Source organism: Theobroma cacao, chromosome 1 (genome assembly GCF_000208745.1).
Source record: "Theobroma cacao cultivar B97-61/B2 chromosome 1, Criollo_cocoa_genome_V2, whole genome shotgun sequence".
Taxonomy (NCBI): Eukaryota; Viridiplantae; Streptophyta; class Magnoliopsida; order Malvales; family Malvaceae; genus Theobroma; species Theobroma cacao.
In genome coordinates this window covers 35957335-35971334 of record NC_030850.1, presented here as the reverse complement: position 1 = coordinate 35971334, position 14000 = coordinate 35957335, and the positions used below count along the sequence as shown (strand labels likewise).

The 14000-nt window shown below is 36.0% G+C and overlaps 2 protein-coding genes across 2 annotated transcripts; one reads left to right on the top strand and one right to left on the bottom strand.

Moving 5' to 3' along the window:
• LOC18614410 (autophagy-related protein 3) lies at positions 263-3584 on the top strand. The gene is made up of 10 exons (XM_007052167.2): positions 263-598; positions 792-862; positions 973-1089; positions 1172-1335; positions 1694-1779; positions 1915-1966; positions 2084-2149; positions 2396-2523; positions 2807-2909; positions 3219-3584. The coding sequence occupies exons 1-9, from the start codon at positions 438-440 to the stop codon at positions 2901-2903; spliced, it is 942 nt and encodes a 313-aa protein (XP_007052229.1). The 5' UTR covers positions 263-437; the 3' UTR covers positions 2904-2909; positions 3219-3584.
• On the bottom strand, positions 4086-13341 carry LOC18614409 (E3 ubiquitin-protein ligase BRE1-like 1). Its single transcript, XM_007052166.2, has 19 exons — positions 12826-13341; positions 11711-11872; positions 11484-11565; positions 11023-11253; positions 10746-10907; positions 10160-10353; positions 9993-10076; positions 9745-9864; positions 9456-9642; positions 9192-9352; positions 9002-9073; positions 8373-8449; positions 7134-7328; positions 6704-6776; positions 6532-6618; positions 5491-5628; positions 5206-5408; positions 4955-5120; positions 4086-4649 (listed from the first exon to the last, which is right to left on the bottom strand). Exons 1-19 carry the CDS (start codon positions 12934-12936, stop codon positions 4518-4520), a joined length of 2637 nt encoding a protein of 878 aa, XP_007052228.2. The 5' UTR covers positions 12937-13341; the 3' UTR covers positions 4086-4517.

The following is a 14000-nucleotide window of genomic DNA, read 5'->3' as shown; positions in this document are numbered from 1 at the left end:
TAATATTTAGTTAGAGTTATATTTACGATACCATTAATTAGTTAAAATTAAATTATGAATTAAATTAATCTTATATTATTTTGGTTCTAATTATTAATACTATAAAATTTGGGGGTTGTGACAAAGTGATCGAGAGCCCCTAGCCTACCCTTGCGACCAGTCAATCAAATCAGAGCCGTCTGTGCGTGGACTCCAACGTGTGGCAATCGCAGCGGGCTCAAGGATTAGGAACAAGTCGTACGCCACACTGTATCCTTTCTTCCACCTCAGCCGCACAACACAAGGCAATGCATTCAAGAATCCTTTTTTCTTCTCTGTCTACCTCGTCCGTACGGATCTCTAGGGTTTCAATCTTCGCCTGCGATTGAATCGCTTAGGGTTTTCTCTTCTCTGATCCGATTTTTTAAATTGAATTCGAAACAAAAATTCGAGAAAAGATGGTGCTTTCTCAGAGGATTCACGAAGCATTCAAAGGAACAGTGGAGAGAATCACAGGGCCCCGAACCGTCTCTGCTTTTAAAGAGAAAGGAGTTTTAAGCGTCTCCGAGTTCATCCTCGCCGGTGATAATCTCGTCTCCAAATGCCCTACCTGGTCTTGGTATTGTCTTTTCCATGCTTTGATTTAAAAAAAATATTGTAACTTTGTTTTGATAGTTCAATAATTATATGAATTAATTTTAATTTTTATATTTTATACTGATATTTATGTGTTAATTTATTGTAAAAATTTTGACTTTGGCTGCTTAATTCGAAGTATAATAATTAAGTAAGTGGATTCTTATTAAATGTAGGGAATCAGGGGAGCCAAGCAAGAGGAAGTCCTATTTACCGCCTGAAAAGCAATACTTGATTACTAGAAATGGTTAACTCACTACCATATTACTAGAATTTCGTTTCTTGTTGTGTCATTTATTTTTCCTTGAATTGCATATCTTGATTAGTAGTAAGATTATTTGGTGATTTTGTGGTCAGTGCCTTGTCTAAGGAGGGCCGCATCAGTGGAAGAAGAATATGAAGCTGCTGGAGGAGAGGTTCTTCTTGATAATGAAGACAATGATGGTTGGTTGGCAACTCATGGGAAACCTAAAGGTATCCTATTCCTGCTGAGATAGTATTGATTTTGAATTTAAGTTGAAAATTCGGACACTATCAAACTTTCTCTTTTTGACAGATAGAAGCGATGTGGAGGAAAACTTGCCCTCAATGGAGACTTTAGAAATCAGGCAGAATGAGACTGTAAGATCAATACCTTCTTATTTTGGCGGTGAAGATGAAGAAGATATACCTGATATGGCTGATTTTGAAGAAGCTGACAATGTTATTGAGACTGATGCTGTAAGTTTAAGAATCTTATTTGATATTAGAAATTCAAATACTAGCTGGTTCTCATTGCATAATTATTATTATTATTAATATTTTTATTTTGTAGCCAATTGGTGTATATTGGCCTTCTATAAGAGTGAATGCTTATCAGCTCACTTCCTGTACTACCTTAAGACAACATCATCTAGGTTAAATTTAGGGGGACAAAAAGGAGAAGAAAGGAAATATTGTGATAAAGTGCTCAAATTTAGGATCATTTTTGTTTCATTGCTTAGCAAACCTCTCCTGATGCGTATGGATTCTAGTTTCTACTGAACACCTTTATGATTGAAATGTTATTGTAGTGATTTGATGTGTCTGATCAATGCAGGCCACTCTACAGTCAACGTACCTTGTTGCTCAAGAGCCTGATGATGACAATATTTTAAGGACCCGAACTTATGATGTCAGCATCACGTAAGACAATTGTGGTCCCTGCGAATGTGATTACCTGTTTTCATTCTAGAACATGTTCACTTGAGCATTTCTTAAGTTGATTCAAGCCTACATCTTATGATGGCTCAAACTTGCCTAACATTATCTTATTTGCAGGTATGACAAATACTATCAAACTCCTCGTGTGTGGCTTACTGGGTATGATGAGGTAGGTGTTGGAGACTTGGGGCATTTTCTTGTACTGGTTTTTATCCTATATTTATGCAAAAAATGGAACTAACCAATTTGGCTTTGAATCACTATCATCATCTGCATTTGGTCATAGTCGAGGATGCTTTTACAACCAGAGCTAGTGCTGGAGGATGTTAGTCAGGACCATGCACATAAAACGGTATGCAGTACTTACCAATTCATATTTTTCTATTTTATTCATTTTTAATGGGCAGGAATATGGATTTCAGTTTCCCAATGTGATATTTTTATCTGCAATTGCTCCTAAATGAACCATTTCATGGTTTTGAACTGAGTGTTGTCAAAATTCCACAAGTTGAGCACTGCAACATATGAGGTGCTTTACTTAATATATGTGGCAACTAACCTGTTGCATGATGTTTCTATGCTGATTACCTCAATGCAGGTTACTATTGAGGACCATCCCCATTTACCTGGGAAGCATGCATCTGTACATCCATGCAGACATGGGGCAGTGATGAAAAAGATCATTGATGTGCTGATGTCACGTGGAGTAGAACCTGAAGTTGATAAGTAAAACTTTTGCTCCCCCATTTTACTACTAAATAGCTGTGAATTGACCCTTTTAGTTATTGAGGAAACATGTGTTCAAGTATGGTAACTATTTGGTGCAATTGTCCTTTATCATGGCGTCATTGTTTTCTTACCTTCATAAAACATGCAGTATGCATGTACTTTTGAGTACATGATTGCAACTAATTTAATTGTTATGGTGAACCATTTGCTCATTATAGTTTTTTTACCATGGTGTGACCCTTTTGCTCACAAAATTCTGTTTCCTACTTAATTATTGCAGGTATCTTTTCTTATTCTTGAAATTTGTAGCCTCTGTAATTCCAACGATTGAGTATGACTACACCATGGACTTTGATCTTGGCAGCTCCAGCAATTAATTAAAGGTAACTATCACTAGCAGAAGGTTTTCTTGGTTTTAGATCCTATTATCTAGTCAATATTATCATTTGCAGTCTGTGTTGAGTTCTGATGGTTTGCAACACCTTCATTTCCTTTCGGTTTGGGTCTATGAACCACATGAAACCTGCTCTATAAGTGTATTATTCAAGAAAGGAAGTATAATCCATGACCACGCACACTTAGTTCTACATGGTCAAATTCTTGAAACTCTCTATTACTTATCATAACCCAAAATAGTATCTTTATGCTTCTACTATTTACGTTCTCTGTTATGGTACTTGTCTGAATTCCAGCTATAGATTGACAATTTGGAAAGCTGCCTCATAATCTGGTATACCCGTATGATGAAGCTACTGCTTGTAATGTTTCCAACCTACCGCCTCACAATTATGGTACTGTTGCTTCCTATGTTCGTAAGTCACAACCTACTCTGGGACTCGGGCAGCACACTTGTAAATACCACTTGTGTTATAAGATTGTATTCTGGAACTTTTTCAATATTGTTGGTTGGAATGTTGTCGGTGCCACATATTATTTGGTAAAGTAAGTTGATTGGATGTGGCAAAATTTAATTTGGAATTGTGAATTAGTAAGTACGAAGTACTACTAAATGTTTAATGCCAGATAAACAAATACTTAAAACGTTCGAGTTTGAACCATTTAGGTGTGTGCAGATACTCATGCTTGCAATATTACCTAGAAGAGCAAGTCTCAGATTTTTTGCACGACAGAGCAAACTGGCACACTGAAATTGGTAATGTTCCGGACCATAACGTATTTTACTCCACGACATAATCTTATATAACATCAAACAGGCCCCTACATGGTTAGTCCATACACCATCGCATCATCCAATCAGATAATTTGAGTCATTGCCAAGCAAAGCCAAAACCCATATAATTTCAAAGAAAAAGGATTATGACGCAAGTACAGAGGTTCTCTTTGTCCAAAATGAATATAAGAACAAAGAAAATAAAAAATCATTTTGTTTCACCAGGTTGCTGTCATATCCTACCATAAAAAAATCGAGAGATTTTGACAAGAAAGAAATAATAATACTTAAGAGCATGGTATTAGAATCTGTGCAGCTGAACATTGGAGTAATGCTCCAAATGATTTGATGAGGAAAAAGAAAAACCTTGGATAGTCCCAATGCCAACTTTCAAAGCAGTGCTCCAGTGATCTTGTTTTTTTCTCTTTTTTGAGGCATAGCATCATAAATTTTATATCATTATACGATCAAGCAATGTCCATGGCTCTGGATATAGAATTTGATCAATTCTGACTAATCTGCAAATAACAAATCGAAAGATTCCAGTGGTTCCAAGCAGTTAAATGAAGAGGCAAACATCATAGATACAATAAAATTAAGTCAAATCAACAACTTGGAACCAAACAAGCAAATCTGGGAGGATTTGCACTGACCCAATGGACAGGAACCCTCTAATTCCTGTCTAGATTCTTTTCTAACAACTCACTACTATAACAATACATGGGAACCTGTGAGTGTGCTCGTATGTCCGGAGTTGTTGCATGCACGCGAGATGCTGGCTGAATCTCATGGACGAGCAGTTCTGATGGGAGCTCCAACATCAGATATAAACAGGTTTAACATCATTAGCACCAAAGCTTGCTGCACACACTGGACACTTGCGGTGACGACTCTCAGTAATTTTTTGTACACAAGGGTTGCAGAAAAGGTGGTAGCATCTCGTAATGACTACCTGAAGAAGGGACAAGCAATGTCTAAGCAAAAATTAAGAGAATAGATGGATACGAAAGGTCAAAGTAACAACATTGTCTGAAATAGAACTGAACAAGCTGTAGTAAAACAAACAATGTTAAGAGTGTCTTAATTCTTCTAAGAACCCATATAACAGGTACAAAATCAAAATCCATTCGTGATGCAATCAAAATGGCACAGAAGCACCCTATCGAATTGTCAGTGCAAAATAGAATTAAAGCTCAAGCTAAAGGAACCAGTAGAATAATTGCCACTTGAAATACTAAATCAGAATTTCACATATACCTCCTTCGGTCTGTCAAGACAGATACTGCACTTCAGTATTTCCTTGTACTCTCTAAGTTCTTGTTGAAGCCTTTCTACAATTGATGATCCTTCTGTCTCAGCTCGAAGACGTAACACTTTCCTTTTCACCACTCCCAATTCCTCCTCAAGTCTTTTCTTGTTGAACCTAATAGATGAAGAGAGACTGACATGAATTCACCCTATGCACTTAGAACAAACAAAATCATAAGAAATACTGATAATTCTATTACCTTTCCCTCTCTATTTCTATCTGCAACTCCGTCAAAGCCACTCGACTTTTCTCAATCCTAGATTGTGAGTCCTCCAGTGACTCCCTTGCCTGATGAGAAGATATTCTCACTTCTGACAATCGCTTTTGTGTATTTTCCAATGAAACTGAGTTTTGAAATCTTTCTTCTGCAAGTTTCTGAGCCTGGTCAGAGAAGAACCTCAGCTGCAAAAGGAATCACTCAAGACTCAAAAACCATATTATTTACAGGGGGATTATTTCATAGCACAAAATAAGTCATGCATGCCTGATCCTCAATTCTTGCTGCTTTCATTTCATAGAAATCAAGGGATGCACTGGCTTGCTGAATCTCCTTCTCCATGGTATGTTTCTCCAAGAGTAGAGCATCTTGCAGTTGTTTAGCCTTCACACCTTCCAAAACAAGCTGAAACAGGACCATTGAAGCAACAAGATCAAGTTCTAAAAGCAAAAATATGAGTATCTCTACAGTAGACCACGGATGCTCTACGAGTAGAAATCCTCTACAAGAATGCAAGAGTAGAGCAACAGCACGATGAACCTAGAAGTCCGAAGTTCTTTAAAGGAATAGATTATAAAGAAACCATAGATATTAAGTGCTCTTCAAGTTTCAAAATAAGCACATTCTTCTGTCTTCATAATAAAATTAAAAGTCCAGGATCACCATTCCTTTGTAAATGTCAGTAACATTTAGAACAATTACACCCTCTGCCCTGAATATATTTGGAGAGTTGGGCTATTCAGAAATCGCAATCAGCGCCCTAACTACATGAGATCTCAAAAATATTTTAAATAAATGAATAAGAACATGCACATTATCACAAGTCCAATCAAAACAGATATCTTAGCAAGGAGAATATCTATGCATTCTCACACGAATAATTAGCAACCAAATAGAGACTAAGCACAGAACCCAACTTCCCATGTTGCATCTCCCTATGTCTAACTCAAGGGAAATGCCTCCCTTTTAATTGTTAGTTTTCCATGGTTGGTTTGAAAGTATAAGTTTCTATTCCATGGTCAAACATCTTTTCCAATTTGTTATGCTAGTTATATGATCATACAAAGAACTGTTCACTTCTAAACACATGGCAGGTAGCTGGTGATAAGTAGACCCTATGAGGTTTTAATAAAAGTACAAAGAGTTAAACAAAATCAACCAAGCCTAATAAGCATAAAGACATAGTTATAAATTATCAAGGGCCATCACTTTACAGCAGTAAGCAGCAAAAAAAATACTGTAAAATGACACTGGTACACAAACTTTTCAAAAGGAGTCTGACTAACATAAACCAAAGCAATTGATTACCTTGATGTTATAGTCATCTCTCTCTGTAATTTGCTGCAATAGCTGCTGATTTTGTGTTTGCATGTCATCGTATGCCTGTCCAATTGACTGAGGAAAAACCAAACTAACAGCCTCAATAAAACATCATCATAGTACAAAAGGCAGAACCAAGACTAAATGACCATAAACTAACCTCTATTTCGGATAAGTAAGCCTCATTTTCTTCATTTTTTGATTTCAAAGCATCAGAAAGCCTAGCCGTATCCCTGAAATAACAATATATTTAATGTTTTCCACACGCTTCTCATAAACCCACGGTTTGATAAATAAAGGAAGAAACTACAGCAAGACCAGGTCTAACATCTGCAGTTCATTTATTTCTTTGCTAATAAGAATTTCAGCAGAATACTGTATAATGAAGCCGTCTAGGCACATTAAATAAAAATTTGGCCTAATGCAGAAGTGACAATTGCAGGTTTGCTGGAAAGGTCTACGCAACATCCTCTTTCCAAACTAAAAGAAAAGGGATATTAAATTATGAAATTTAAACTGGCGATGTTTAAATAGTGGCATTGTCAGGTCCAGTTGTATCGTATAACTAGAAAGGACAAACCAAGTTTAACCTCTTAGAAGCTTCCAGTTTCTGTCGCAAGTCAGCAATTTCAGCTTCTGCAGCAGCCAACCTTTGTTGGGATCTTGCTTCAGCTTCATTAGCCGTCTTAACACGTAATTCCAAATTTTGCTCATCAAGAGAGGATTTCAAACTTTGAACATGAGCCCATGCCTTGTATTCTGAATCTCTCGCTTCCAAAACATCTCTGCAATCACAGAGAAAAAAACTAAGAATCTGGAACAAAACATCAGATAGAACCATATTAAGGGTTGCCAGATCAGCATTTCAACTCATAACATGACATAACTGGAAGTAGCATATCATAACCAGATAACATAAGATTTGTCAACAATCTCTTACACCTTAGATGACAAAAAGTTACAGTAAAACACAGAGTTACAGTACAGAAGAAACAGACACTTATTCTAACACCAAGCTCTAAAGGGGAAAATTTTTTTGAGAAAGATCTACAACTATCTTATTTGCAAAGAAGGACATCAAAATTGAACCAGCCCTTCCTTATTAGCTCTAACTATCCTATTCTTCTAGTTCAGGAAGATAGCTGTCCTCACCATCTAAGGGTCCGCACCTACGACAGTTAGACAACATTTGCTTCCCGAAGACACAGGTATATGTGCCAGGGATTGAAAACTCTGCTCTTAAGGGCGCTTAAGTCGTGAACAGATCAATAAGATCTTATACCAAGGCAAGCGTCCCCAAGATCAAAAAATGGTATAGAGTAGTTGCTATAAAGCTCAGGATAAAGAGGATACAACTTCACCCCAGTTCATGACTAGATCGATAAGTAGAAAAAGAGTCAAAGGTTTGCAGGGCAGTATATCACATCCTTTGACTAAAAACTTGTGAAGAGTGAACTAGATTATCCCCTTACTATGGTAGATCAAAATACCTCTTCAATAGAATGATAGCTAAATTGGTAAAGTTTTCATTTTCAGAACATCCTGTTGAGACCTTTCAAAATGCTCTTCCTTTGAAAGGAATTGAATGCTGGCTAACACTAACTGAAATCAAATAACTGATTGTGTCATGGAAGGGAAAACTTCTAAATGAGTTGGAACCAGCCTCTTCCTCTATGTATATGGTCTAATGATCACAATGTGCAATAATCCTTTTACAATTGATCACATCAATTATCTATGGAAAATAAAATCAACTTCAATGTGTTAAATTAGATGTGAATTCACTGCCGAAGATAATAAAAGAAAACATCTTGTATAGATAACCTGACCTTGAATCAGTAAATTCACGTCTATACATCTCCAATATCAGCTTCAACTCCACATCACTGTCTTTCAAATCCTGGACCTGTAAAAAAAATCAAAATATAAACAAATAGATTTTCCTGCTGAGAAAAAATAAGCATGAAGGCTGATGAGAGTAGATTTTATTTGTAAAAATAGGCTCTTTTCCTTTAATTTGAACAAGCATCAATTTATCAACATACACATTTTTCTCACTTGGTTAGAAAAAATTTGACCAATACATTTATCAAGGCACTATATCAACTCCTTAAAATTCAAACACCAATGGCTACCAGGCCAACTGTACAAGCACAGATCCCGCAAATTGTAGATAATCAAACAACAGAATGCAAAATAAAGACCTGAAGTTTAGAGATCCAATAAGCTAACTCTTCAAACCCTTTTTTTACTCTTTTCTTTCATACTGCTAATATTTATAAAACATAATGAGCAAAAATGAAAATTATAGTGGAAACATCTCAACTTACAAAACAGAATTCTGAATAGAAAATGTAATATCATTATAGGCCAGTTCACAGGCTTCCAGAACTCAGTGTATGGTATATTATGAATACAGATTCAATCAAAATAATAGAGTATTATTAACCAATCATACCATGGCTTGCAACTTATGGATCTCAGCAACTTGGTCAGCAGATTTGACAGATAAATTCTCACACTCTCTCACCTGTTCACAAATAATCATTTCAAAATTCTTTATAATTCTATACAGCAAAAAAAAAAAAAGATCTTTAAGCCCTTAAAGCAAAACCTGGAATAACCACACAAGTTATAGAAATACTAACCTTCCTATCAAGAACACTGGAGAGAGATTGCACATCAGCCCGGAGAGAATGAATATCCACAGCAGCCTCTTTGTACTTACCTAATTGACTCTGCATTGAACTCATTTCCTCAGGAAATGAAGACAGCAAGCTTTTAAACTCTGCAATTATTTCCTTTCTTCCTGAAATGTAAATGAATTCAAGTAAATTGTCAACAAAAGAATAGCTATAAGATGAAAACAGTAGATGATTCATAATCAGAGCAAACAGCATATATCTTCCTACCCGGTTCTCTAGATGCCTCTTCCAGCTTAGCTTCAATTCTCTTTCTTTCTTCAATTTGTCGCTGTATCTCTGCCCCCAGATGAGAAGCTCTAGAATCAGCAACTGCAAATGATCTCCGAAAAACATCAGCTATATCATTTTTTATACTCAACTCCTTTTCTCTCCAAGCCAGGTTATCTTTCTCAACCTAAAAGTTTTAAGAGGGAAGTTATAGTAAGCATTGGAATTGGAATATCTCAATAAAAATGACAGACAAAAGGCATAAATGAAAGTACCGACCAGTAACAACCTGTAGTTTCTCTAATAAGTCTTGATATTGGAAAACTTCCGACTTTGACTTTTCTAGTTGATCTCTCACCAAAAGGTACAGTTGGGAAGAAGAAATACACTTTACACTCTTCAATGTGTTCTGTCAATCAGAAATTCCCATTCAAATTATATGACTGAATAAAAAGAACTGCATTTCAGAAGTAATAGTGAGAATAAGAACTGAAACTACATACAGAAGAAAAAAACAATAATAATAATAAAACAAACCTGCAAATTTAATGAATGCTGTAATAATTTTATTCTTTCTTCATGAAGACCTTTTAGTTCTGTTAGTCGAGAAGAAGCTTGTTCCTGTGCAACTCAAATTAATCATTCTGATTAACTTTCAGTTTCAGCAATTTCACAAGATAAACCAAAGGAAAGCAGGGAATTACCAACATCTCTTTGAGGGTGGACTCCATTTCTTGCAGAGCTCTCTGCTTATCTTTGGCTTTATCACCAGTAACATGCTTACTGCCAAGATTTAACACAGGAAAAAATACCCCTTTAGTTGCATCTTTTTCCACTCTAAGAGTTGCCAGTTTACAATTACTTTCCTGCAGTTCTGCAAGTGCACTCTCCAATTCACCTTCAAAAGACAAAGCAAAATATGACAGTCAAACTTACAGATACTTCAACAACATTTCATACCTTGATAATTAACTGGCATATAAACCATAATGAGATCGTTAGCTCACATTGATCAGCCACCCAAAGCATTAGAGGGAGATAGCAGTTTGTCTAAGGTGCAAGAATTGTGTGGATTGCATAAATTTACATTATTACATTTGTAGGCATGCATACAGATTTTTGTCCATGTCACCACATATATGCAAGATCCATGTATCTTAAATGTGTTACAAACATATCTATGCATGCTACATCTGCTTAGTTGCCAAACAATGATGTCTCATCCAGACAACCAATGAAGTCACAACTGCTTAATAACCAGACCAATTCTAACCACATATATAAAGTTACCTTTTATACGTTTAAGCTCAACCTTATTCTTTGCATCAATATCTCTATGGCTCTGCAATTCTCTCGCCAAAGATCTGTGTTTCAAATGAATATCACCTATTGCTAATCTCAAATTCTTAACCTCTGATTCTAGTTCACTAGATGCCTTCTGCTTGCATGAACCTAGCATAAAGAGACATGCACACAGTTAACTGAGTGACAACTCCAGAAAATAATTATTAAAAAATGGAGCAAAAATACTATATATTACAATATATACTTTCCACTATAAACATACCATCTTTCGGATGCTCTTTCAGAACTGCAGCATATAATCCATCCTTCAGATGCCATAGGTTATTAATCGCAATTACTATATTGTGTAAAATGTTCCTAGTCTTTTCAGAGGCAATCTGTTCTCTATCTTCTTCCATCTGCTCAGGGCAATTATTGGAAGAGGAACTTTCAGTCGCACCTGTCTCCATAAGTCGGCTAAGGAAAGCATCCTCAGTAGGAGATGAAGCCCCATCTACAGAGCAATGCAAAAGTCTTCTCAGCAAGTATAGTTGCAAAAATAAAAAACCAAAGATCGACAACAGAAGAATATATATATATAAACCCTATAAATTAGAATTGCCAAATTTAACTCAAAATTATAACAAGAAAGAAAGCATAGTCCTTGGAATTTCGTTAACAGTTCATTACAAGCGGCTACAACAAATAACAATAGAAATCAAAGACATAGCACAAGATTCTCACCCTCCATACTGGGTGCACATCCAACATCTTGTCTGCTAGACTCTCTTGTGTGGGCAGAACATGATTCCAAGTCAGTAAGCAGCTATTATTAAAGGATAATGTCAATTTCCCATCAAGCAATTTACTAAATAAAACAAAAACCTAAAAGATATACAAACGATTATCATCTTTTTCAATAAGCAGAAAATGCATAAAAATTGTCTACTGGTTTGGTCTGAAGGTCTTACTGCTTCCCAAGATTTATTCACCACTTTCAATGTAGAATCATATGGCTTTTGCTTCTCCTTCAGTTGAGAGAGCTTGTTCTCAAGAGCAGAACGCTCAAACTTCTGTGCCTCTAACTTCTGTATAAGCTTTTGATTCTGATATTGCAGAACTGTAGCATCAAGCTGCATCACACCAACAAAAAAGGAGGCATGAGGAGAAGGTTCAAAAGTATGAGTTATAAAAAGCAAAATTTTCAACTTGGCAGCCTACTGGTCACAAACAGATAAATTATTTCCCAAAAACTATATAATCCAGCATTCAACAACCCAAAAAAACAAAACAACAAAAAAAGTTCAACAACATCATGTTCAAAAGCAGGAAATAACAAGCATAGATATATAATAATTAGAAGAAAAACCTATTTACATAACATATAATTCTCACCGACAAGCAGTAATGTGCCCTAGCATAAACAAAGCTGATGCAGAAATTAGGACTTGAGTTTTTCGATTCTAAAGGAAGACATTTCACCCAAAAAATAATTGAAGTCCAACTTCCAAATCTCTAAGACCAAATAACCTACCTAAACCCAAGCAAAATTCTTCTCCAAAGAAAATAATAATCTCCCATATTCAAGTCTGAGCAGACTAGAAGACCCAAGGACTAGTAATGTTCAACTGAAAGCAAACAACTACAATGAGGAGATTGGTAAAAACGATCTAGTTACTACTGTGAGGTAAATGAAATCTGCAAACGGAGTTAAGTGGCATTTGCAGCAATTTAAGCTGCATCAAATCCTTTATCACCTAAAATAATAGAAAAACCCTCAAAAGTGAAAACAAAAAAAAAATCATATTTCTGCTATCAATATATAAAGTTCCAAGCATTAGAACAACACCATATATTGACATGCATCATTTGATCCCATAAAAGATTTTAAAGTATATACAAGATGCTAAAATAGCAATGCCGAATTTGTTACATTAGGAAAACCCAAGTCAGAAATTAAGTAATTTTGATTTCTTTTTCAGATTGAAAGTTAAGAAAATACTAAGTAACAGGACAAGTATAAATATTCCACTGATTACTTCTAATCAGTAAAAATTAACAAAAAGAGGAAAAAAAAAAAACATACCCTTTTCTCCTCAGAAATCGGCAAGAACGGTTGCTTTTTGGCGGCAACAGCAGTGGGCGATATGGAGCTAAAGTGACGCCGTTTTCGGTCAGCCTCACCAGTGCTCCCCATTGAACCCACCCCCACACTCACAAACCCTAAAAACCAACCCAACCCAACCTTTATTCACATCAAGGCCAAGTAAAATCCACTTCAAAGAAACCAAAATCTTAACCTGACTGTATCTAAAACTAATAAAGGTCCTGTAACAAAACCCTAGGCAATGAAATCCTCTCGAAAACCCTAATTCCTCAAATTTGAAAGCCCTAAACGATCAGGTTTTTCTTTTCTTTTCCTACACTGAAAACCCCGACTTTCTCGAAACTCTAATCGGAAACAAGAGGAAAAAAATCACTTTCTAATAAGACCTGGTGCTGCTTCTTTCGCCCTTTACTTTTTCTCTTTCTGAAAACGTAGCGGAGGATAGCTCGAGTAGGAAAGAGAAAAATATATAACCAAAAAATGAACAAGCACTTGGGTAAACTGGAGGGTATTGAATGAAGGAGCTTGAAATTTCGTGAATGTTAGAAGGGTACTTTTGGGAATTGAGCAAAACCGAGTTTTTTTTCCTTTATAATTTTTCTAGTTTCGATGCCTACACCTGTTGGGGAGGAATCTCGTAAACAAAAATCTGAGAGTGGCTGATTAATGATTGCACCACAGGGGATGGTACCTAGGAGGCTGACGGGTGGAATCTGATTGGGTGAAAGCGCGAAAGGACAGTGAGTGCTTGGTTTGACTTTAGGGTTTTCATCGGAGCTTTGTAACCTTATTGGCGGTCACGGAATGTGGCGGTTTTGGTCAGAGTGGCTTGAAACTCGCATGGTTTTCGAACAGCGCCCATTTATTAAACCTAGCTTAACTTTTGGAAAATCAATTCAATGAAGGCCCTTTAAAGAGGGTTATAATTGGTTTAAACCAAAATGATCGATCATATCGATTCGATCTCGACCGATTAAATTCAATTAATTAGATTGATTTCAATTATTTGATTAAATCTCGACCGAGATCGATCGAATTCCATTAATCGAATTAATTTTAATTTCAATAAAAATCAATAAAAAAATCAATTATTCAATTGACGTGTCGATATTATTTTCTAAATTATTCTCTAAATTAAGACTACACAACCTAAC